This window comes from Perna viridis, chromosome 2, assembly GCF_037379345.1.
Source record: "Perna viridis isolate PV_CMFRI_1.1 ecotype Kerala chromosome 2, ASM3737934v1, whole genome shotgun sequence".
Classification (NCBI taxonomy): Eukaryota; Metazoa; Mollusca; class Bivalvia; order Mytilida; family Mytilidae; genus Perna; species Perna viridis.
Genome location: NC_142446.1, coordinates 725,383 through 747,945, shown reverse-complemented (window position 1 = coordinate 747,945; position 22,563 = coordinate 725,383). Strand labels below are relative to the sequence as shown.

Here is a 22,563-nt window from a genome sequence, read left to right as displayed (position 1 = left end):
TCTATGACATAATTTAAACTGAAAATTCTGAAGTTCTGTATTCTTTGTTACTTTACAAGTGTGGACACAGATTGGTATTGCCCAAAAAGCAGATTTGAACATTTATTGTTATCAATGATTGAATTATACGCATGTTGATAAATATCCATTAACATATGTTACTAAATATCTACTGATATCAATAAATGTGGAATAAACTCTACAATGGTTTACCATAACCATCAGACAAGTCATATTACAATGCTTCTTTCTAGATGGTGTACTTGCATGTATTGAACTTGGCCATTTCACTTTTTTGTAGGTTAGCTTCGTAAAATTCTGGACTCAGTTTTTTTTTTTTTTTAGATTAACAGAAACCAACAGTGTGGTTTCTGTCAGTTACATGGATGGCCGTATTTTTAAAATGGTTGGGGCCATGACTCCAAATTAAATATAAGCCTTCCTTTAGTAGTTATAATATAAATTTCATAACAATTGATCAACCATAACTCAAGTCATCGCACGAAAACCAAGTGAATATAGACGACGACATGGACATCACTGTCAGCACCATACCAATATACACTTACGATCTCAATTTATTTACGATGACACTATTATATTAAATAAATACATGTACATATTTATCGGCAGATTCCAGGTTTGGACATGCTCCATTTCTAATTCCCTAAAAAGCCTGTCAATTACTCTTCCGTAGGAACAAATTAGTAGTGTATGATTTGCTAAGAATTTACATCTATAATGTCTTTGTTTTTAGATTTATCCTATTTAAGGCAAAAGAGAATAAAACTGCATAATGGAAAAACAGTTACAGTCATGTGCTCAAAAGAAAACATTAGAAATTCTTATGAAACAAAATCACAATACCGGTATACGAAGGACTTCAAGGCTAAATCCATCCATACTGGCTCACAGCTAACACTTCAGAATCAATATTTCTAGCTGAAACTACGCAGACTTTTTGTATCGCGCTAGAACTCCAACAAATAGGCTTCTGGAACAGGGTTATGTTGCTACAAGATTGAAGTCATCACTACAGAAGTTTTATGGTTGTCATCATGAACTTGTGGATCGTTATGGTGTATCCATCAGCACCATGAAAACTGATTTATTCAACGGGTCATAGTTTTCCTTTCGTTGTTTGTCTACCCCGGACTTGACTTTTTATGAGCAACTCGGCAGGTGTTTCTAGAAAAGCAGAGGACACTTACCCTAAAGGTGCACTTGGTCCATGCTCCCAGTTTTTAGTGGAGTCCGGATTGTTCAGTTACTTTTGTTACTTTGTATGTATGATTTTGGTTACTTTATGTTCTTTGTTGTGTATGTCTGTTTTCCATGTCTAGTCTTTGTCCCTGGATTACATTCTTTTGATTACCGCTATAACCTTGGTTCTCTTGATTACTCTTTCTACTAAATCTTGTATCAAACAATTTCATCAACTTCTAAATAGTTTGAAAAAATGTTTCCTTGGACAAAAACTGTATACTACAGTACTTGTTTTGCAGCTGTATATCTAGAGGCCAGTATTATTTGGTTTCAGAATTTGGTTTTAGATTCTCTATTTCATTAAATCCTGTAAATCATCTTCACAATTTAATGAAACTTAGTTATTTTTACGTGTACAATATTTAAGTATGGAGACTAAATTATATTTTTATGTACATGTACAAACTTTACTTTATTATGAAGGTCTGGAGACTAAATTATATTTTTATGTACATGTACAAACTTTACTTTATTGACACAAAGTCATAAACAGAAAATGGTGAAATTAAAAATCATATAAAGAGTTGTCAGTACATGCAGTCTGACATGTACATATATAACAAAACTAAAAATCGTTGGAGCTCCTTGGGAATGTACTTACATGTACACTGTACTTTTACATGTACATTACCCTCTATATGTATAATGTAGAGTCCCTGAAACTTCATGTTACAGTAATTGGCAGCTAATGGAACTACCCCAACTTAACATATTTCTCAATGCCATGTGTTTTGCAACAAAACGTCAAAAGTTCATATGCATGATATACGTGTAAATGTATGGAACCATAAACTTGTAAAAGATATGTAAAAGGAAGGTCCTATTTAACCTTGGACCCCAAGTTTTTACTCCAGCAAAATGTGAAAAAATATGGACAATATTCAACTTAATAAAAAGCAATTTTGAAGAAGAAAATAAAGCCAAAGATTTTTTTTCTATCCTAGATGGAAACAAAGAGTTAGCAATACTAGTTTATATTTATAATTGAGTGTAAACACACATGCTGGGAGTGTGCTCTTGGCCATGGATAATCCCTTTTCAGTATCCGGCGCTTGAGATATTTTTTGTTTTGACCGTCACCATCAAAAACAAAAAATATCTCCAGTGCCGAATTCGAAAAGGGATTAGGCTGTGGACTAAGTCTATTAAATGTTTAGTCTTTGCAGATTTGGTTTTCATTGTATTCTGATTTGGTGTCACTGTTATATTTCATTTCAAAATTTAAATAAAAAATGAAAATAAATCCCTACCTGTCCCAAATAGTATTTTGCAGGGTCAAAGATCAGTGGCGGATCCAGGTGGCCGGGGCCTTAGAAAAAAAAATATTAAAAAATTGTGTGTGTTAAATTATGAAAAACACTCACTTTGTAATCCTCAACGGTGTTCCTGTCAAGAATCTTTCTTTGCTTTTAATGAATTTAATGAATGAATGTGGTCACATGACAACTAATTTTCCCAAATACTCCATGACCCACATTCACGGGTACGACTATGCTGGGGGACTGTGTAAATGCTTTGATGCTTTACACTGTCCATGAGGGATCCTAAATGATAGACAATGACTTTAAGAAACCCCTCAGTCCACCATGTATTACACATACCACATATAAGTACAAACTGAGTCTAACGGTATTGAGTATATATGTTAGCACGGAAATGACAGTTAAACCAAGTAAAGGGACAGTCAGCTGATGGTCAGCCTCACTCATATCGTGCAGTTGATTCGCTAACACTGTGTTACAAAAGATTCTGGGGGATTTTAGTGGTTTATATCTAAAGAGACAGTCAAATTATCTGCTCAAAGCCACGATATCCCAGCTTATAACACACGAAATGAAGGATGTAACAAAAATACGGAAAGTGCTATCATTTTCAACTTTATTGTTATAGTGTTATTTAAAAAGGTAATCTAAAATAGAATCCCACTCCTCTAATTCTTGTTCTGAAATATTTTCCCACATTTGTTGGACATATAAAGGAAATTCCTTTAAATGGCCGATTCGTTGTTGATTAAATGGTTGATTTATACGGCTGTCTTTTTACGTACGCATATCCAGCTAACTAATACATACACTGATTACACATTTTGGTACCGTGACCAGGATGTGTGTGATTAGCGTATGTATGAGTTAGCTGGATATGCGTACGTAAAAAGGCAGCCATATGAATAAACAATATATCAGTGATGTTACATCACAGTTGGTGTAACTTTAACAAAAGGAAATGCAATTTGTTACAATAGTACTTCGCGTTGAATTCATGATACCCTATATTCAGTATAAATAAATTTTACCCCACCCTCTTTATATTCATTTATAATTACTTTTCTTCTCACCTTGTCAGGTTTCCCATCCCAAAGGAATTGATAGAATGTGTTTTGTATTTCTTTCAAAATATCAGGAGGCAGGTTTGGTAGGGTTGTATGAGACTGTACCATGATAGGAAGTGCCAATGTCTTGATAACATTTGTTCTTCCAATTAGGGAGAAATCTCTATAACTCCCAACAACCCAATATAATTTGTACTTCAGCCTCCATGATGTTGAAAGAAATGCCTAGTTTAGATTTCCCAGAAGTATTCCATGAAATATTTTTTTCCTAGTACCGGTAATAACTTTTCATTACTTCCCTTTCTTGAGACAACCCAAATGGCCTCAGTCTTATCAAGATTTACCTTCAATCCAACACAAACTGAGAAGCAGTCAAGTAGATATAGATAACTTTCAAGAGATCTTTCGTTATCATTTAGAATTCAGGTAGAGTCATCAGCATACTGACTAAGTAAATATTCAGTCATCTATTGAAACTCCAGACACTTCAGGGGCATTTTTAAGTGAAGCACTTAGAAGGTCAAGCACCAAAATAAAGAGGTAAGGGGATAAAAGGTCACCTTGTCGAACGCGTCTTTGTAGTTTAAAAAAAATCAGAGAGGTGACCATGATTTATAACTGAACTTGTGCTGTCAGTGTGGAATGTTCTGATCCATTTACAAAGAGATGGACCAAATCCATAAAATTCTAAAGCTTTTCCTAAAAAAGACCACTCTACAGTGTCAAAAGCTTTTTTCAAAGTCAGTGAGTAATAATGAGCTAGGAATATCATCCTCTTTTAACTTTTCCAGTAAATCATATACTAATCTCACACATTCCCCAATGTATCTCCTTTTTTAAAAACCCTTTTTGTGTTTGACTTATAATACTTTGTAAGACTGGTTTGAGCCTGTTTGCTGAAGTCACACAGTACTGTAATTGGTCATTAATTGTTCAAGTTTTGCTTTTCCTTCCTTATAACTATACCCTGCTGTTGGTTAACTGACGTTCAGAAGACTCTGGAATGCTTATAATTATACCCTGCTGTTGTTTAACTGATGTTCAGAAGACTCTGGAATGCTTATAATTATACCCTGCTGTTGGTTAACTGACGTTCAGAAGACTCTGGAATGCTTATAATTATACCCTGCTGTTGGTTAAGTGACGTTCAGAAGACTCTGGAATGCTTATTATACTCTGCTGTTGGTTAACTGATGTTTAGAAGACTCTGGAATGCTTATAGTTATACCCTGCTGTTGGTTAAGTGACGTTAAGAAGACTCTGGAATGCTTATAATTATACCCTGCTGTTGGTTAACTGACGTTCAGAAGACTTTGGAATGCTTATAATTATACTCTGCTGTTGATTAACTGACATTCAGGAGACTCTCGTTCTGACCATGCAACAGGGGATACTTAATATCATTTCAAAAGAATTGATAAAATTCTATAGTAAAACCATCTATACCTCCTGGGAGATTTAAAATTCTTCATATTGTTTAATAATTCAAACACTCATCAACAGAAAGCTTTCCTTCACACGAGTCTTCACTAGGTTTACTTATAAAGGGGTTGTTGTCATTTAGGAAGAGGTTTCTATGCAACTCTTTTAATTTTGAGCTAGAGCTCCTGTACAGTTTTTCATAAAAAAGTTTTTGTTCATATAGAATTGATTTTGGATCTTGAATAACCTGACCATTTTCCTGCATTAACTTTAATTTTATCTGTGTGATTTTTCTTTTCAAAGTTGCCCCATGCAGGTTCGGGTGTCAAAAGAATAGGCCTGCAGCGGCTTTAAGCTTGTCGTAAAAGGCAACTAAATAGTGCTCAGAACCCTAGCCAGGGGTTAGGGCGCTCTGCCTGCAGAGTAACTGGGTTATGTGCTCCAGGTTATGGAATGGGGTTACCCCTGGCGTGTTACATGCTGGGGTTGTCAGGTTATAATACAAAAAACCTGACCGCAAACCATAGTGGTGCACCGTGTCTGGAAAGATGCCACATTCCGTGCACGTTAAAGAACCCTGCTGTGGCATGCGATAGGAGTAGGAACCATAGTACTCTGCCACAGGAGGCTAAATTACCCGACCCTACTCATCCCTCCCTATTTCTAGTGGCAATCAAAATCTGTTGACCCTATTACCCTTGTGTCCCATTCTATTTTTCATTTCATGTTCATTTTATCATCCATTTCATGTTCATCGACTGAATATAGCTGAAATATTGCTGCTTGGGCGTTAAACCCCAACAACCAATCAATCAATCTTTTCAAAGTTACAAAAGAATCTGGTATTTCTCTCCCGTTCTACTTCCCATTTTGCCTTTGCTCTAATTAGTATCCCATTTACTGTTTCCTCCCTAAAACTTTCAACTCATTCTCTCTATATTCTATGTCATTTCTAATATCATCAGTGTTATTTTCTGTTAGTTGAATATATAATGCAGCTAATTTATTTTATATCTCCTGCTCTTTTTTATTTTTTTCTCGCTTATTATAAGATGAGTAAGAAATAGCTATACCTTTAATTTTCATTTTAATAGTTCCCATAAAAGTCAATACTGAAACTTTTATCATGATTTTCAAGATCTTGGTTTGCATCACATTCATAATCTGTGACCAATTCAGGAATAGCTTGCTTTGCTCTATTTACATAATTAACATCCCACAAGAGGCAGTTGTTAAATTTCCAGGTGCCAAGCCCACAAGTCAGATTAATTAATTTAAGCTCAATATGCACGGGGAGTGGTCCGACCTGTATCTTATGCCAATGTCTGATATAACAACAAACGTCTTTAAATCAGAAGAAATACAAAAATTATCTAAGGGATTATGTTTTTTATGTGGACCCAGCCAAGTGAACCTTTTGGTGTAGGGATGTTGATGTTTTTTATGTGGACCCAGCCAAGTGAACCTTTTGGTGTAGGGATGTTAAACCCTCCAAATATCTAAAAGATCTAACTCATTCATGATGTCCTGTATCTTTACCTGTGCTCTATAATTGTTGTGTGCCCTGTAATTCAATGTATCTAAATTATAATTTTGGATAACATTCCAATCTCCTACTAACATATCTGAAGAGTTCTCAAAAATGCTAATTTTTTCGTACTCAAGTACTGAAAAATTCTAGGTTGTCCTCATTAGGACTGTATATGGCAACCAAAGTAAAAAGATTTTCTTGCACAGTTAAATCCAAGATCACATAGTTGCCATTTATGTCTAGTGATTCCCTATTTATCTTAAAATCAAAAGAGTTTTTAAATAAAACTGCTACCCCTCTGCTTCTGCTGGAATGACTGCTAAATTTACAAACATAACCCCATTCTTTTGACCATAACTTTTCATATTCATTACAACTGTGTGTGTCAATTAGTACAGAAATATCATACCTGTACCTACATAGTGTAAAAATATCATTTCTTTTAACCTTTTCGGCTAATCCCCTGCAATTAAAAGACCCAATGACTACTGACAACATATTGTTATACATATACTTATAAAAAACAAATAAAGCCAATACCGATTGGTACATATGTTTAAAGAAATATGTCAAATTGAATATATTGACTTCACCAAGTTGCCAACTGTCCATGATGACTTTTGACTTATATGAATACAACACAGCTTGCATATTCCACATATGTTTCTGTCAAGTTTACAAAATATACAAAAAGTAAAAATACCCTTTAAGAGTATCTCAAATACTGAGGAAGACAAAACCTTCAAATAGGAATCAAAATCAAAGGGAAAAATGGACAGTAAAATACTCTTTAACTCAAAGTGCCAAAAAAGTGTATATTGTGCCTTATTATAATGGTGATGTGTATGGTCATCTATTATATCTTAAAGTAAGAAATCAAATGTTATTGATATGTATAAAATTTTAATTCTTTTCATTATTTGATAGTCATTTAGAATAAATTCATCTATATTCATATTTTCATATTTATTTTACTGTATATCTGTATGTTGGTACTTAAACTAGGTTGTGGTGACCTTATTTTTATGTGTAGTATTTTCAATACTGGCAATTTTATCTATATAGGTATTTGTCCAATATATAAATGAATATTTGATAGGGTGTGTATGTGTTTCAGGTCCCCCCCCTCAATTTGTTCTTTTTTTTATTTTTTTATTTTTTTGTTTTTTGTTGGTATATGAATAGGAAGTGTACCAACGGACAGATCCATAAACACAGTTAAATTATGATGGTCAATACTGGTATACATTCATACCATTTCCTATATTTATATATTACTTTTAGTTAATTCTATGGTCAACTTAATCATGTTACAATTGGCACTTCACTGATTTCAGAAAACACAAGAGTGTAAAGATAAAGAGATGGGATATTCTACTCCTGATGAAAAGAAGCGACCTAAGACCCAAAATAAAACTCCAAGGACTATGCTGAGAATGATGGAAAGACATAGAGAAAATGAAAGGTGAAAAAACACAATACGCTAAGAGAAGCCATTTAATAGCGGAGTTTTAGCATTTTTCAAACTAATTCAAAGTGCCAAGGGATCATTTATTGAAATTGTGTGTTGAAATATTCCAAATCTTTACATGTATGCTTAAGCCTTATACTAGTATGATGTCCTTCAAAATTGCAAGCAAAATATAGCCCAATATGTTGAATGCTTCAGGAGCATAAATAGTCTTTCGTCATGTTAGAATAGAAATATTTCATGTTAGGTATGGTGTTGTACTTGTTTTCACACAGCTTGGCCTTTATATTTGTTTTTAATACCTTGCTTAAGGCCCATGTGAAAGATAAATGAGTACAGAACCATACTGCCCCCTTTAATTATTTCTTAAATGACACATGACCCTGTGTCTTCCTAATCCCTAATTAACAGAGGTATTGGAAATAGTCTTATCTTCCAGGCTTGTTTGGCCAACTTAAAATGAGGACTGGTAAAAAGCTGGTAAATTGTACATAAGAATACGTTGTTAAAGGTCTTACGGATAAGGTACAGTAAGGTCCATATTTGGCCCCCTGCATGACTGGAAATTAGAAATTTGATATGAAATTTTTTTTCTGTTTAGATTGTTAAATGAATGGTAAAGCATATTCAACCACATTTACAGTCAAACTCGGATTAGTCGAAATCTCTGACAACTCGAACTAAGTACCAGCAAAACTCCCCTTACTCCAATACAATTTTACCTCTGATGACGCAAACTTGGATGAATTGAAACCTCAGATAACTCGAGGTAATCAATTAGTCCCCTCGATAGGACTTTGAGGTTAATTAACCCTGATGTCTCAAAGACAACTAATTAGTTGGAAAACTGATTGCTTTATTACAAACCATGATCGAAGTGTGTTTTAACAATGATTAGCTTGGCTTTTAAAATTAATTTGTTGACACTCTTTATGGCTTGATTTGTGTATTTAATTAATTTAAAATTGTGCATGTAGTGAAAAGAAACGAATTTTATTATGCCGTGGGAATTCACACTGACAGTGTATTTGGATATTTTAGCTAGTCCTTTATCATGGTCCACAGATCCCCCATCAGTTACACCTAATGACTTAGCTATTAAACTAGTTTATCACAAATGATAGGAAAGAGTCAATTTTTTTGTTTGGCTGCAGTCAGATTTTGGATTTTTTTGTCCCCTTTCGGCAAATGCTGAAGGGGACTTAGGTTTGCAGTCCGTCAGTCTGTCAGTCACACTTGGTTTTTCGGACTTTTTTATGTAATGCCTCATCCAATGGATTTCATATTTGGTATATAGTCTTATCATGACAAGCTACAAGTTAAGTTCGAATGATGTTATGGTTGAATGATTTTTACAAAAGTTGTGTCCCTTGGACATAGAAAATTTCATAAAATTTTAGGTTTTCCAGACTTTTCTTTGTAACGCCTCATCCAATTGATTTCTTATTTGTTAGCTAGTCTTATAATGACAAGTTACAAATTGAATTTAAATATTATTGTGGCAAAATGGTTTATATGGAACTTATGGCCCTTTGACGTAGAAAATTACGTAAAATTTTATGTTTCATCATTTTGATGCAAATTGCTGCTGTCATTCTAGAGTTATTTGCCCTATAATTCATAATAACGAAGTTTTTTTCAATTTTTAGGTGATAGAAAGAGAATGTCTTTATGCAGCTTTCTGTATTGCAAAAATGTTATTATCTACTGTAAAATGAAGCTCATGTTTGATTTTGATGGAATTTGCTTTTGCTGTTCAAGAGTTATTTTCTCTTGATTGTTAAAAAATAACACCATCCATTGTTATTTCACATATATAAAAAAAATCTCATAAAGGCAATGAGTTCAAAGGCTGAAAGGGGACACTATATTGCATCAGCAATACTGTCAGAATGCTTGTTTTTTTGGGTGCTTCAGGACCAGATAATTTGACTCCACCATTATCAGAATTTTCAATAGGGGTTCGTAACCATGTCCAGCTGCCAAGCTACAACAATTGCTGTTTGATTCTGGTAATTACAATCATTAATATTTTTATAGGTATTGAAAAAGATAATTTCTTCTGTTTTGGGTATAGCTTAAAAATGTCTCTGGTGGCATTTTCAATTTCAAATGGGACTGCCAGCCCACACTTTTCTGATATTATCATATTATTTATATTCTTTAAAACAATGTTTATTGTTCTTTCAAACATGTACATGTGATCAAGAATATGTAATCTAAAAAATCGAAAAAGTACCGTTTCATTTTCCAGTCTTTAACTCCCCTTGAAAGCATGGCGATCGAACATCTGCCTGCAGCTAATAAAAACATTGTTAAAAGACACGTTCATGCCTTTTTTACTGTCACAAGTAGTAGACAACACTCCACCATCAATGATGGAAACTTAATGTGCGCACATGATGTGACACATTAGTCACTCAATGCGCCATTCTAAGAGGAAATGCAACTATGGTGCATGATGCACAGTAATCCCAATCACTGGATATACAACATACAAAAAAAAGTCTTCCAATATGAACGCAAGACATTACAAAGTAGCGTGTAAAGGGAAGCACATGTACATGTTCAAGTACAACTTGTGGTATAAATTATTGACCAAACTACTAGTATTTCTGGTTTATTCTTGACCTCGGATTACTTGAACCTCAGGTAACTCGAACATTTTTGCATGGTCCCTTTGACTTTGACCTACAAGGTTCGACTGTATAATCATATCATTTTTCAGTGATTTAAAATATGATGTCCTAAATTTGGAAATCTTTGAATTTTTATCATATATGATATGCTGAAATTGGGCACTTTTTGGAACATTTTTGCAATTTCTGAGTGCCTCTGCCAACTTGACCTAAATTTATTATTTTTGATTTCTAAATGCCACTTTGACATGAGTCCAATTATTTAAGATATTCCTGGTTCACATTGGGGAAAACCTTTAAAAACAATAGTAGTGTAGCATTGAAAATTGGCATTTTTTCCCCAGTTTGTCGTTTTTGACATATTTTGGGCTTCCATAAAACTGAACCATATTCATACATTTAAAAGTGCATATCACATTTTTGTCATTTACTAAGGTCATAGTTTTCCTTTCCTTGTTTGTCTACCCCGGACTTGACTTTTTATGAGCAACTCGGCGGGTGTTTCTAGAAAAGCAGAGGACGCTTACCCTACCGGTGCACCTGGTCCATGCTCCCAGTTTTTAGTGGAGTCCGAGTTGCTCATTTACTTTTGTTACTTTGTATGTATGATTTTAGTTACTTTCTGTTCTTTGTTGTGTATGTCTGTTTTCCATGTCTGGTCTTTGTCCCTGGATTACATTCTTTTGATTACCGCTATAACCTTGGTTCCCTTGATTACTCCTTCAAACTTATTTTTTTCTTAAAATATGGAGCCAAATATGGCTCTTATCGTACCTTATCCTTCAGAATGTGACATTGTGTTGGACATGAAATTATGCTCCAAATAAAGAGATGTGTAAAGCTATGACTGATTCATTGCTTTTACTGTTCAGGTTTCAAGATAATTTAAGTGTCGTTTACAGATGGAAATTATTGTGAAAAATGAGACATAGTTGTAATTGCATTTTGCAATTGTTTGTATGCAATTTTCTTTATTTGAACAAATTAAAATCAGAATTTAAGCTAAAATGACAAATGGAAAAAATAGATGCATGCTATATATAGATTATTACATAGTGTTTTTTCATATTATATACTTTATTAGCTCCAAGAGCTGTTCGGCTCGAAGGAAGATAACATGAACAAGGGCTGATAAAGATCATGATGTGATAAGTACTATGTAATAATCTGTTTATGATACACTCCAAAATTAATTCAAATATCTTGGAAAACATAAATGAGGGCTGCCTCCATCATGTCCATATTTGTAAACAATTAAAAATTTTCTGGCATTGACCAGAAAAGAGTGATAAATCTTCCACACAATAATTGAAAGGTATGCGATAAATTCTGGAAGTGCACTTGTATTGACCTGCTGTGGCTATTTATTAGGAAACCATTATCTATGATAAGTTCATTGTATATGATAAAATTTGTTGATTTTCAGTATCCAGCTGTGCTTCACATTTTATTGTGTTTCTTGTTGCCACATTTATTTACTCAACAAATACTTCAAAGACTGTATAAGCTGTCAAAATATCAATGTGGTGGATATTAATAAGGCAATAAAGTAATCTAATGTAAATACATTTTAAATTGATTTTTTAGGGTGCGGCATCATACATTAAACAATAGTATGAAAAAAGTCTGTGATAGAGTACCAGGGGCTAGTCCATTTATGAAAGAGACTAAGGTAATCTTCATTTATCTCATCTACACTGACCATTGTCTGTAGATTTTTTCTGAATAGAATAGTGTTTTTTTTCCAATTTTGATTATTTTATGTAAAACAGCTTATTGTCCTAATTTATAAGACAACTTTTTAGCTTACCTGGCCAAAGGCCATGTGAGCTATTGCCATCACTTGGCATCCTTCATCGTTGTTGCCATTAACAATTTTTCAAAACTCTTCTTCTCTGACACTATATCTCCAAAACAGTTAGGTTTAGCTAAATTCTGTCACTGGGTAAAAGTGTTTTGCATGATGAGATCTAACTGAGGTTAAATTTACGTTTTAATCTGTTAAGCCATGTTGGAGTTGTTGCCCTTTTCCAATGTCTTTGGTATTTTTAATGTTATTTCTTTCAAAAATCTTCTCCTCTGACACTACTTGACCAATTGAAACCAAACTTAGTAGGAATGTTCCTAGGGGCATCATGCATGAAGTGATGTGGGGATTTTAGATATCTGACAAACCACATGGCCGCCATTGCTAAAAATGGAACATAGCTGTCAGACCGTAGTTTTTCGCCTATATCCCCAAAATGTTAGGTTTAGCTAAACTCTGAGGGGGGTAAAAGTCTTCAGCATGATGGTTCTAACTGTGGTCAAATTTTCGTTTTAATCCGTTGAGCCATTTTGGAGTTAATCGCCCTTTTTCAACATTGTTTGCTTTTTTTAATTTTTTTTTATTTTATTTCTTTCAAAAATATTTTCTTCTGACACTACTTGACCAATTGGAACCAAACTTGGTATGAATGTTCCTAGGGGTATCCTGCATAGAATTGATTTGGAGATTTTTGATCTGTTGAAAAACATTGCTGCTGTTACTAAACATAGAACAAAGATGTCATACAGTAGTTTTTCGCATATATCTCCTAAACCGTTAGGTTTAAGCTAAATTCTTTCAGTGGTTGAAATGGTCCTTATTATTAGGACTGCAAAAGTCTCAGGGATAAAAAGTCATCAAATGACTCCCTGTAAGAGTTATTGCCCTTGAAAGGGGAAAAATGATGTTTTTTTTTTTTTTACAGTTTTCAGCCACTATCTTGAAAACTTTAATAGATAGAAAGAAACTTTCAATTTCTGAAATGATCCATATGATAAGTCCTACCAAAATCTTCTTGAGTCAAAGAGTAATCAAGGGAACCAAGGTTATAGCGGTAATCAAAAGAATGTAATCCAGGGACAAAGACCAGACATGGAAAACAGACATTCACAACAAAGGACATAAAGTAACTAAAATCATACATACAAAGTAACAAAAGTAAATGAGCAATCCGGACTCCACTAAAAACTGGGAGCATGGACCAGGTGCACCGGTAGGGTAAGCATCCTCTGCTTTTCTAGAAACACCCGCCGAGTTGCTCATAAAAAGTCAAGTCTGGGGTAGACAAACGAGGAAAGAAAAACTATGACCCGTTGAATACATCAGTTTTCATGTTGCTGATGGATACACCATAACGATCCACGAGTTCATGATGACGACCATAAAACTTCTGTAGTGATGACTTCAATCTTGTATCAACATAACCCTGTTCCAGAAGCCTATTTGTTAGAGTTCTAGTGAGATACAAAAAGTCTGCGTAGTTTCGGCAAGCTCTGACATAATGTATGAGTTGTTATATGAACACTCAATAGGCAGGAACCGAAGGGATGTTGCCACAGATGAAAGGAAAGTTAACAATTCTGAATGAAAAGTCATCACATTTGTCGTAAAGTTTGGTCAATAGTTTTCCTTTACGATCGATTTCTAAGTGTAGGTCAAGATATGAGGCTGACTTCACAGTGTCTGTAGTATCCTTTATCTCAAGTTCTTTGGGGTAGATGCGATGTATCAAATCACCAAAATTAGGATTGTTTAAAGATAATACGTCATGTATATAGCGGAAACTGAGATTGAAGGATCTAGCCAAACGACATTCTTTCTTTATGATCAGATCAGCTATAAAGTCAGCCTCATAAGAGTGAAGGAATAAGTCAGCAAGTAAAGGAGCACAATTTGTTCCCATTGGAATGCCGACCGTTTGTTGAAAAACACGTCCACCACACTGGACAAATATGTTGTCGATTAAAAATTCCAGCATTTTGTAAACATCTTCCTCTGTATATTTGGAAGATGATTTGGAATTATTTCTTACAAAGTATGAGGAATCTCTACCAAGAACTATATATTTGTGTCTCGGTGTACCATCTTTTTTGGAAAAACAACGATGTGTAATGTTTTTAAGTCAGGATTTTAACTGAGTATGGGGAATAGAAGTATACAGTGTTGAAAAATCATAGGTTTTAAAGCTATTATATTCAGATAATAGTCTTGAACTGATTGTCTCCAAAAGATCTTTCGAATTTTTTAGGATCCACATTGAATTAATACCACTACGGGAGTAACAAGTGTTGTGGTAGGATTGTAGACCCTCTTTGACAGTTGTGAATATAGAAGTTAAAAGTTTTGAAAGAGGTTTGGTGGTACATTTTGCAGATCCAGCTATGAAATGTTGTTTGTATGGATTCTTGTGAAGTTTAGGAATCCAGTACATAGACGGTAAATCACAATCATCGTCCTTGGTAGAGAGACCAAAAGATGATAGCACAGATTTATGGTTTTCCACAATCTCTTCTTTGGAGAGAGTGGTAGCAGTGTAGGTCCTATCACTGCTATTATTTTCTATGTCTACCTCTGATAATAAACATTGGATATAAAATGTTTTGCAGACAAAAACAATGTTGTTTTGGGCTTTGTCTGCTGGTACAACATACTTGTCATGTATAGTAGACAATGTTTTTGCTACAATGGGATCCTTGAAAACTGATGTAGCCTTGGCACTCATTGACCTACTTAAAACCATCATTCGTTTCAAAATTAAAGACCTCATGGCCTTTAAGCACTCTGACAGAGAATCAATGTCTTTTTGTTCTCGTTTTATCCATTTTCTTGCATAGTCCTGGACGGCATCCATAAGAACATAAAGTTATAATTCCAATTTATGGAGCATGGTTCACGGTACTTGGGACCTTTAGAAAGGATATTACGCAGAGATTCGTTTTCCATAATGGTTAAATCTCCCATAACGACGTGACCAGAAGGACCATATTTGAATAGAGAGGTTTTGCAAGAATAGTCAGGTGGTTTAGCCTTGTAGTCCTCAATCTTGAGGTTCTGCAATAGCCTTTTATAATAAATTCAAAGTTGTTGGATAACGTCTTGTTAAATTTATTGCCTTTGAAAGGCAAAATTTAACCAGGTGAGCGATTCAGGCTCCTGGGAGCCTCTTGTTATGCTTTTTTTCAGTGTTATGAAAAATATATTCTTTAACGTGTCATTCTAAAATATTTAATCAGTACTCAGTATTTATAGTTTTCAAATGTTTAAACTATTGTATGTTACCATTGTTTGTATTCAACCATTTCATTTACGGTCTCTCCGCTCCCGAGTCAAATGGCAACCTCGATGTAGTAACAAAACACACTGAACCTAGATCTATGCATTGGAAGTGCATAATCTGTATGTTCACCAAAAGTGTCCAAAATGAAGCTGAGAATGTGTACTTTAAAATCATAGTTTTATTAAACTGGTGATATGTACGATTTCCCATGAGAGAACAGCCAGGTGTCGCTGTCCAAAGGTCATTGCGGTCACGTGGTGTCCGAGGTCATACGTGCATTTAATGAGCTTGATCAGAATTTGTGTTAATTTATTCAGAAGTTATTTGTTTTAAGATTCTATCCGTGTTTTTTATGATATTTGAGATGTAACTTTTTATTGATAAAATGTGTTTTGCAAGTGATGAAATAGGATTCGTCAGATTTCGGTGGATAAAAATTTAGCCATAGACCAAAGGGGTAAAAAATGGCGAACAAAAACAGTAGCAATGTAATGCCCGAAAGGGGCAATTTTGCTGAAATGGGAAAGCGCCGTACCAAAGAACTGTATCAGCTGTAAACTGGGAATGTATCGGAAACGGTTACGAATCCTGATAACAATAACATTAGCGATTATGAGTGTCATAGACAGAATTTACATAACGAATCATTGCGCATAACTACAGGAAGTCATTCGATCAATAACGAGACCGGAAATTGACAAAGTGAAAGTATTTCTGAGGACACTAAGACCGTGCAGGAGGTTTTAGAAAAATTTTCCGAAATGGAAAAGTCCCAAAGATGATGGCTAACTTGGCTGTAAATATCTTACAGCTCCAAGATAGATTTGGTAACGATCGACCAATGGCAGCCCAGACAAATACTAAAGTAGTCAAAGAGTCTGATAAAGACAAAAATGACCCTGACAATTTGGACTTGTCTGATGTGTCAGACGACGATTTAGATTCAGGTGAAGAAATGGACATCACAATTGACTCTATGTTAGAAGAGGATGATGAAAATACAGCTGCCTTCTTAGAGTTAGAAAAGAATATGAACAAGAAAAGAAGTTAGGGCCAGAAATAGATGGCACCATGGCCAAGTTAGCTGAAACAGCTATAGAAAAGCCACTGAAAGAGGCAGATTATCAAAAGCCGATAGAAAAATACTTGATACCAGAAAACTGCCAAAAGATTCAGGTACTAACTTGTACAAAGTATGATACTGTCTACGTGTAAATGTTTGTACTATAAATTTTTCTATGGCATATACATGTACATGTAAATATTGTACATGGAACTGGTTGTTTCAAATTATATTTTGATCTGTAAGTTTGACATAAATATTTTGAATCTTAAATGTTTCAATGACAATGTGGTGAAAAAACATTTCAAAATGGAGACTTTGCATACTGCTATCAATAACATCAAACCAAACCAGTATATGGCATCAGTTGATTTAAAAGATGCTTATTATAGTGTTCTTATACAAGAAAATGATAGTAAATATTTAAGATTCAAATGGAAAGATAATCATTATCAATTTAAAGTACTTCCACAAGGATTGTCTTGTAGTCCAAGGGTTTTCACTAAATTGTTAACCGGTTTATGGAAAATTGCGTGGAATGGGACACATAAATGTGCCATATATTGATGATAGTTTGTTATTAGGTGATACTTTCCAAGAATGTTTACAAAATGTTGAAGATACTGTTACTTTACTTGATGGACTAGGGTTTACAGTTCATCCTGAGAAATCAATCTTTTTACCAACTCATGAAATTGTTTTTCTTGGATTTATTATAAATACACTGGATATGACAATAAGATTAACCATAGAGAGAAAAGATTACTTAATTGAGCAATGTAAAGAGGTGCTTAGTCATACTAAAGTCACAATTCGTGATTTAGCTTGTGTGATAGGGAAAATGGTAGCTAGTGAACCAGGAGTACGATATGCTCCTCGGTATTTCAAGGATCTACAGATTTTTAAAGATAAATCTTTAAAATGTAATCATGGGAATTTTGATTCTTATATTGAATTGGATATGAGGAGTAAGGATTTACAAACTTGGTGGATTAACAATGTGAAGTCCAGTTATAAGTGTATTACTTTAACTCCACCTTCAGTCATTTTTATAGTGATGCTAGTAAAACTGGATGGGGTGGCTTTAATGAGACTTAGCAATCAACTGATCATGGGTTTTGGTCAATTGCTTAGACATCGGAGCATATCAATATTTTAGAATTAAAAGCAGCTTTATTTACTTTACAATCATTAGGAAATATGCTTCATAATACAAACATTAGGTTATATGTAGATAATACAGTTGCATTGTCGTGTATGAACAATTTTGGTGAACGGATACCCGCTTTAAATAACTTAACCAAACAAATTTGGCATTGGTGTTTTTCTAGGAACATCTATTTAAATGTGGCACATGTCCCAGGCAAAGAAAACAAAACTGCTGACAAACTATCAAGAAAAATTAATGAGGACATAGAGTGGATGATTAAACCACATATTTTTCAAAAAATTGAAAAAGCATTTGGTGAAATTACTGTGGATTTATTTATTTAACAAATAATAAACAGAAACAACAATATGTGTCTTACATGCCAGACTCAAACGCAATGGCTATTGATGCCTTTACAATTTCATGGACAAGTTCTAATGTTTATTATATATTTCCACCTTTCAGTCTTCTGGGAAAAGTTCTACAGAAATTAATAACAGAAAAAGTGGACAAGGGAACTTCAGGAACCAAGGCCGTGATGTAAACACGCTTTCAGGTCAGGCATAGAAATTCCTTCTTTTAAGACATTTGGCTGCCTAGCCCATACATAATTTCGTATCAAATTGACTCTCAACACCATGAATTGAAGTACCAGCTATAGAATCAAACATTTTTGCTGAACATCATTATATATTTCAACATTTAATGTACCAGTACTGTGTATCACGCCTCCGAACCGTGACCTTGAGTGATTTACCTGTCGAGTTGGCCATATTTATAAACTCAATCGTAAACAAAACAAAATACAAATTAAAATGTCCAACACGGAATCAGACAAAGCCAGATTCGAAGCCCTGAAAAACCTTTATAAAGGAAAGGACCTAGCCGATTGCTTTGCCAATCTACATATGACAATAAACAATGAGGTCGAACAAGTAAAAAATGATCTAAAAATAACAAACGAAAGAGTAGATAACCTGGACTCTGGAATATTAATGGTGAACGACCAGATCAGAGAAATTCTTCAGGTTTCGATTCCAAACCTTGAGCAAAAGATTGCTGAGGAGGCCAACAAAAGGCTCTGTTTGGAAATGTGGGGTCGGAAATGGAACTTGGTTATCGGCGGAATTCCCGGAAATCTGCAGGAGGATCCCAGAGCTACCGAATATAAAGTTCGAATGTTTTTCGAGGGGCCGTTGAAAATACCCAAGGAGGATGTTAAAGCTCTGTTATTACAGGCAACGCATAGGCTACCTGGAGGAGATGACGAAAATAGGCGTAGGGTCATTGTCCGTTTCGACAACCTACATCGGGATGACATTCTTTCTGCCGCAATGTCCCTCAAGAAGGGATCGGGTTACAGTGTAGTTCCGGATGTCCCACCGTCCGTTGGAACACTGCGGTACAATCTTCTTAGGCAGCGACGTGAGATGGCACCAGACGAGCAAAAGAGAACATTTCTAGTATACATGAGGGAACCGCCCTTTGTCATGTTAAAACAAAAACAAAAACAAAGAAATAAATAAACTGTGTTTGATTTGAAAATAATCCAAACTTTATTTTATCATTTAACAGGAGCTTATTTGATATTTGTATGTGTTTTTATTGTTGTATTTGTATATTGTTATTTAATAATGAATGTGTAAAATAATTGAAAATGGTTATCTTGGGTCCATCTAGACGTGGCAAACTTTTGTTAAATGTCCCGACTACAAAGCGTGGCTAATTTGCATACAAAATTGGTAGTTAATACGCATGCGTAACCAACGTCCCAGATATTGATACACACTACAAAGCAGCCGGACATGGATGAAAACAAACTTATAAATGTCGGTAAAAAATAGTAGAAAACGATTGCTAGAACAGCATTACTGTGTGCAAATCAAACAAAACTAATTTTACTAAAGCGTACACTTTGCAATACGAATGTTATAAAAAGGTCGGTTTAATCTTAACATGTATTTTGTCAACCCAGCTCTTCTGTTTACATTTTTGTTTCTGTTCTTAATATTCAATCAACGGTACGAGACCTCTTGATGGACACATGTATTTTTAACCGAGTCTTAATACAAGAACATTCAAAGATTTACTACGTTATAATTATCCTCCCATTGTCATTATTATGGAGGCTAATATTTTCTTTCATTTAAGGGGGGGGGTATTTGTGAAAATCATGTACTGTACAACACGAACTATAGGTGGCCTAAAAGACTATTTAAGTAATGCGAATTTGATGTGCTGCATAAACTCATGGTAATAATCACATCCATGCGAAGGAAGGCTGCATTTGGGGGACATAATATTGGGGATAAAATTGATCAAAGTGTGACTGTTTTGCTTGTCAAGTTACTGAATATGTGTTTTAGATATTTTTTTGCTGGTCGGACTGAAATACTTTTTCTTTTTAATATTTATTTGGCAATATATCCACTTTTTTTGCGATAATGGTTAAGATAACTATTGGGAGTTTGAACTGTCGGGGTTTATCATCTGATAAGGTTAAGAGACAAGATATTTTTCAAAAATGTAGACAAATATATGACATAGCTTTACTGGTTGACACGCATTGTAAAAAAGAATTAGAGACATATTTGAGGTCTGAATGGGGTTATGACGCAAAGTTTTGCTCTCATACAACCAACAGTAGAGGTGTTGCTATTCTTTTTCAGAACTCTTTTCAGATTGAAATTCTGAAAGAATTGCATGACAAGTCCGGTAATTTTCTGATTATTTCTATAAAAGTTCATGATTTAAAATTTACCTTAGCCGTAGTTTATGGTCCTAACAGTGACAACCCTACTTTTATTGATAATTTACAGCAAAAGATAGAATCATTTGGAAACTCATCTGTCATTGTTGGAGGTGACTGGAATGTTCCTCAAAATTATGCCATGGACACAATTAATTATGTTAACAAAAATAACCCTAAATCTCAGGAAAAAATAAATCATATGATGGAAGAGTTAGACTTGGTAGACACATTTCGTGAATTACACCAAGATATAAAAAGGTTCTCATGGCGAGGCCCAAATAAAAAGCATGCCCGTTAAGATTATTTTTTATCTTCGTCAGATTTTCAAGCTATTATTACTGAGTCAGAAATCGGTGTAGCATATCGGTCTGATCACTCCCCCATCCATATTACTATTAACTTTAACGATAACCCTAGGGGAAAGGGAACATGGAAATTCAATAATTCATTACTTTATGACAGGGATTATATCGACCTAATAAAAAAATATATTAATGACCTTATTAATCAATATAAAATTGATGATAATGATGATTTATATGAATCTGCATTCAGTATTGATGATCAGCTTTTATGGGAAACGTTAAAGATGTCGATAAGGGGTAAAACAATTTCATACTCCTCATTTAAGAAAAAAGAAAGAGACAAAAGAGAGACCACTCTAGAAAACGAACTAGCGAAATTGAATGAAAATTTTGCACAAAATGAAGAATTAGTTAAGCAAAAAGATCAAGAATTAAAAGCTATGCGTGAAGAAAAAATTAAGGGAATTACCATGAGAACAAAAGCAAAATGGTATGTTGAAGGTGACAGAAGTACAAAATATTTCTGTAACCTTGAAAAAAGACATTTCACAGAAAAAACTATACCTAAACTTATAATGGAAGACGAGTCTGAAATAACTAACCAGACAGAAATTCTCAAAGCACAAAAATCTTTCTTTGAAAATCTGTACTCGAGTAGGAATACTGAAATATCGGATAGACATTCTGTTTTTTTTCAATTCAAATAATCCTTTCATTTCTAAACTTAATCCTGAGGATACTGAATATTTAGAAGGTAATGTATCTTCTGCGGAAATGCTCTTTGCACTCAAAAATATGAAAAATGGAAAATCGCCAGGTATAGACGGATATACGGCAGAATTTTATAAATTTTTCTGGTCTGACTTAAAGTTCTTTATAATTAGATCATTCAATCAAGCATATGCTAGAGGTGGTCTCTCTGTGTCCCAACGACAAGGAGTAATTACATGCCTCCCAAAAGAAGGCAAATCTAAATTTTATTTAAAAAATTGGCATCCAATCTCATTATTAAATGTAGACTACAAGATTTGTGCCTCAACTATTGCATTTAGAATAAAAAAAGTCTTACCTAAGATTATTTCTGACACTCAGATGGGGTTTATGAAAGGTAGATATATTGGGGAGTGCACCAGGCTGATATGTGATATTATTGAAAAATGTGAGGAAAATGAAATTCCAGGTCTTTTAATGCTCTTAGATTTTGAAAAGGCTTTTGACTCTGTAGAATGGAACTTTATAGAAAAATCCTTGGAGTTTCAAGGCTTTGGTCCATCTATTATCCACTGGTTTAAAACATTTTACAGAAATTCAGAAAGCTGTATCCTTAATAATGGACACCTCTCAGAACGTTTTAAAATTGAAAGATGTGTACGACAAGGAGATCGCTATCACCTTATCTTTTTATTTTGTCTGTTGAGTTACTCAGTGCTGCCATTAAATTTGATCCGCAAATTAAAGGGATAAGTGTAAACAATTCAGAATTTTTAATCAGTCAATATGCCGACGACTCGTCTTAGATTCTTGATGATGATTTACAGTCTGTTAATAAGG

The 22,563-nt window shown here is 34.3% G+C and overlaps 2 protein-coding genes across 3 annotated transcripts in view; both read left to right on the top strand.

Moving 5' to 3' along the window:
• The window catches only part of LOC148623231 (uncharacterized), an 89,349-nt gene that overhangs the window by 21,664 nt on the left and 45,122 nt on the right, over window positions 1-22,563 (top strand). Inside the window, exons 3-4 of the mRNA XM_088564907.1 lie at window positions 7,886-8,013; window positions 12,246-12,330. Of these exons, the coding sequence (XP_088421033.1) occupies window positions 7,886-8,013; window positions 12,246-12,330 (213 nt within the window). The remainder of the gene's footprint in view (window positions 1-7,885; window positions 8,014-12,245; window positions 12,331-22,563) is intronic.
• On the top strand, window positions 15,384-22,535 carry LOC148623232 (uncharacterized). Of its 2 annotated transcripts, none has more exons than XM_088564906.1 (2): window positions 15,384-16,918; window positions 18,421-22,535. In XM_088564906.1, exon 1 carries the CDS (start codon window positions 16,521-16,523, stop codon window positions 16,791-16,793), a length of 273 nt encoding a protein of 90 aa, XP_088421032.1. In that variant the 5' UTR covers window positions 15,384-16,520; the 3' UTR covers window positions 16,794-16,918; window positions 18,421-22,535. The 2 variants fall into 2 exon arrangements, with proteins under 2 accessions (XP_088421032.1, XP_088421031.1); XM_088564905.1 differs by having other exon boundaries at window positions 15,386-16,918.

Coding starts and splice junctions, on each gene's coding strand:
- LOC148623232 (XM_088564905.1), top strand. CDS start 18,771: ATGTCCAACACGGAATCAGACAAAGCCAGATTCGAAGCCCTGAAAAAC.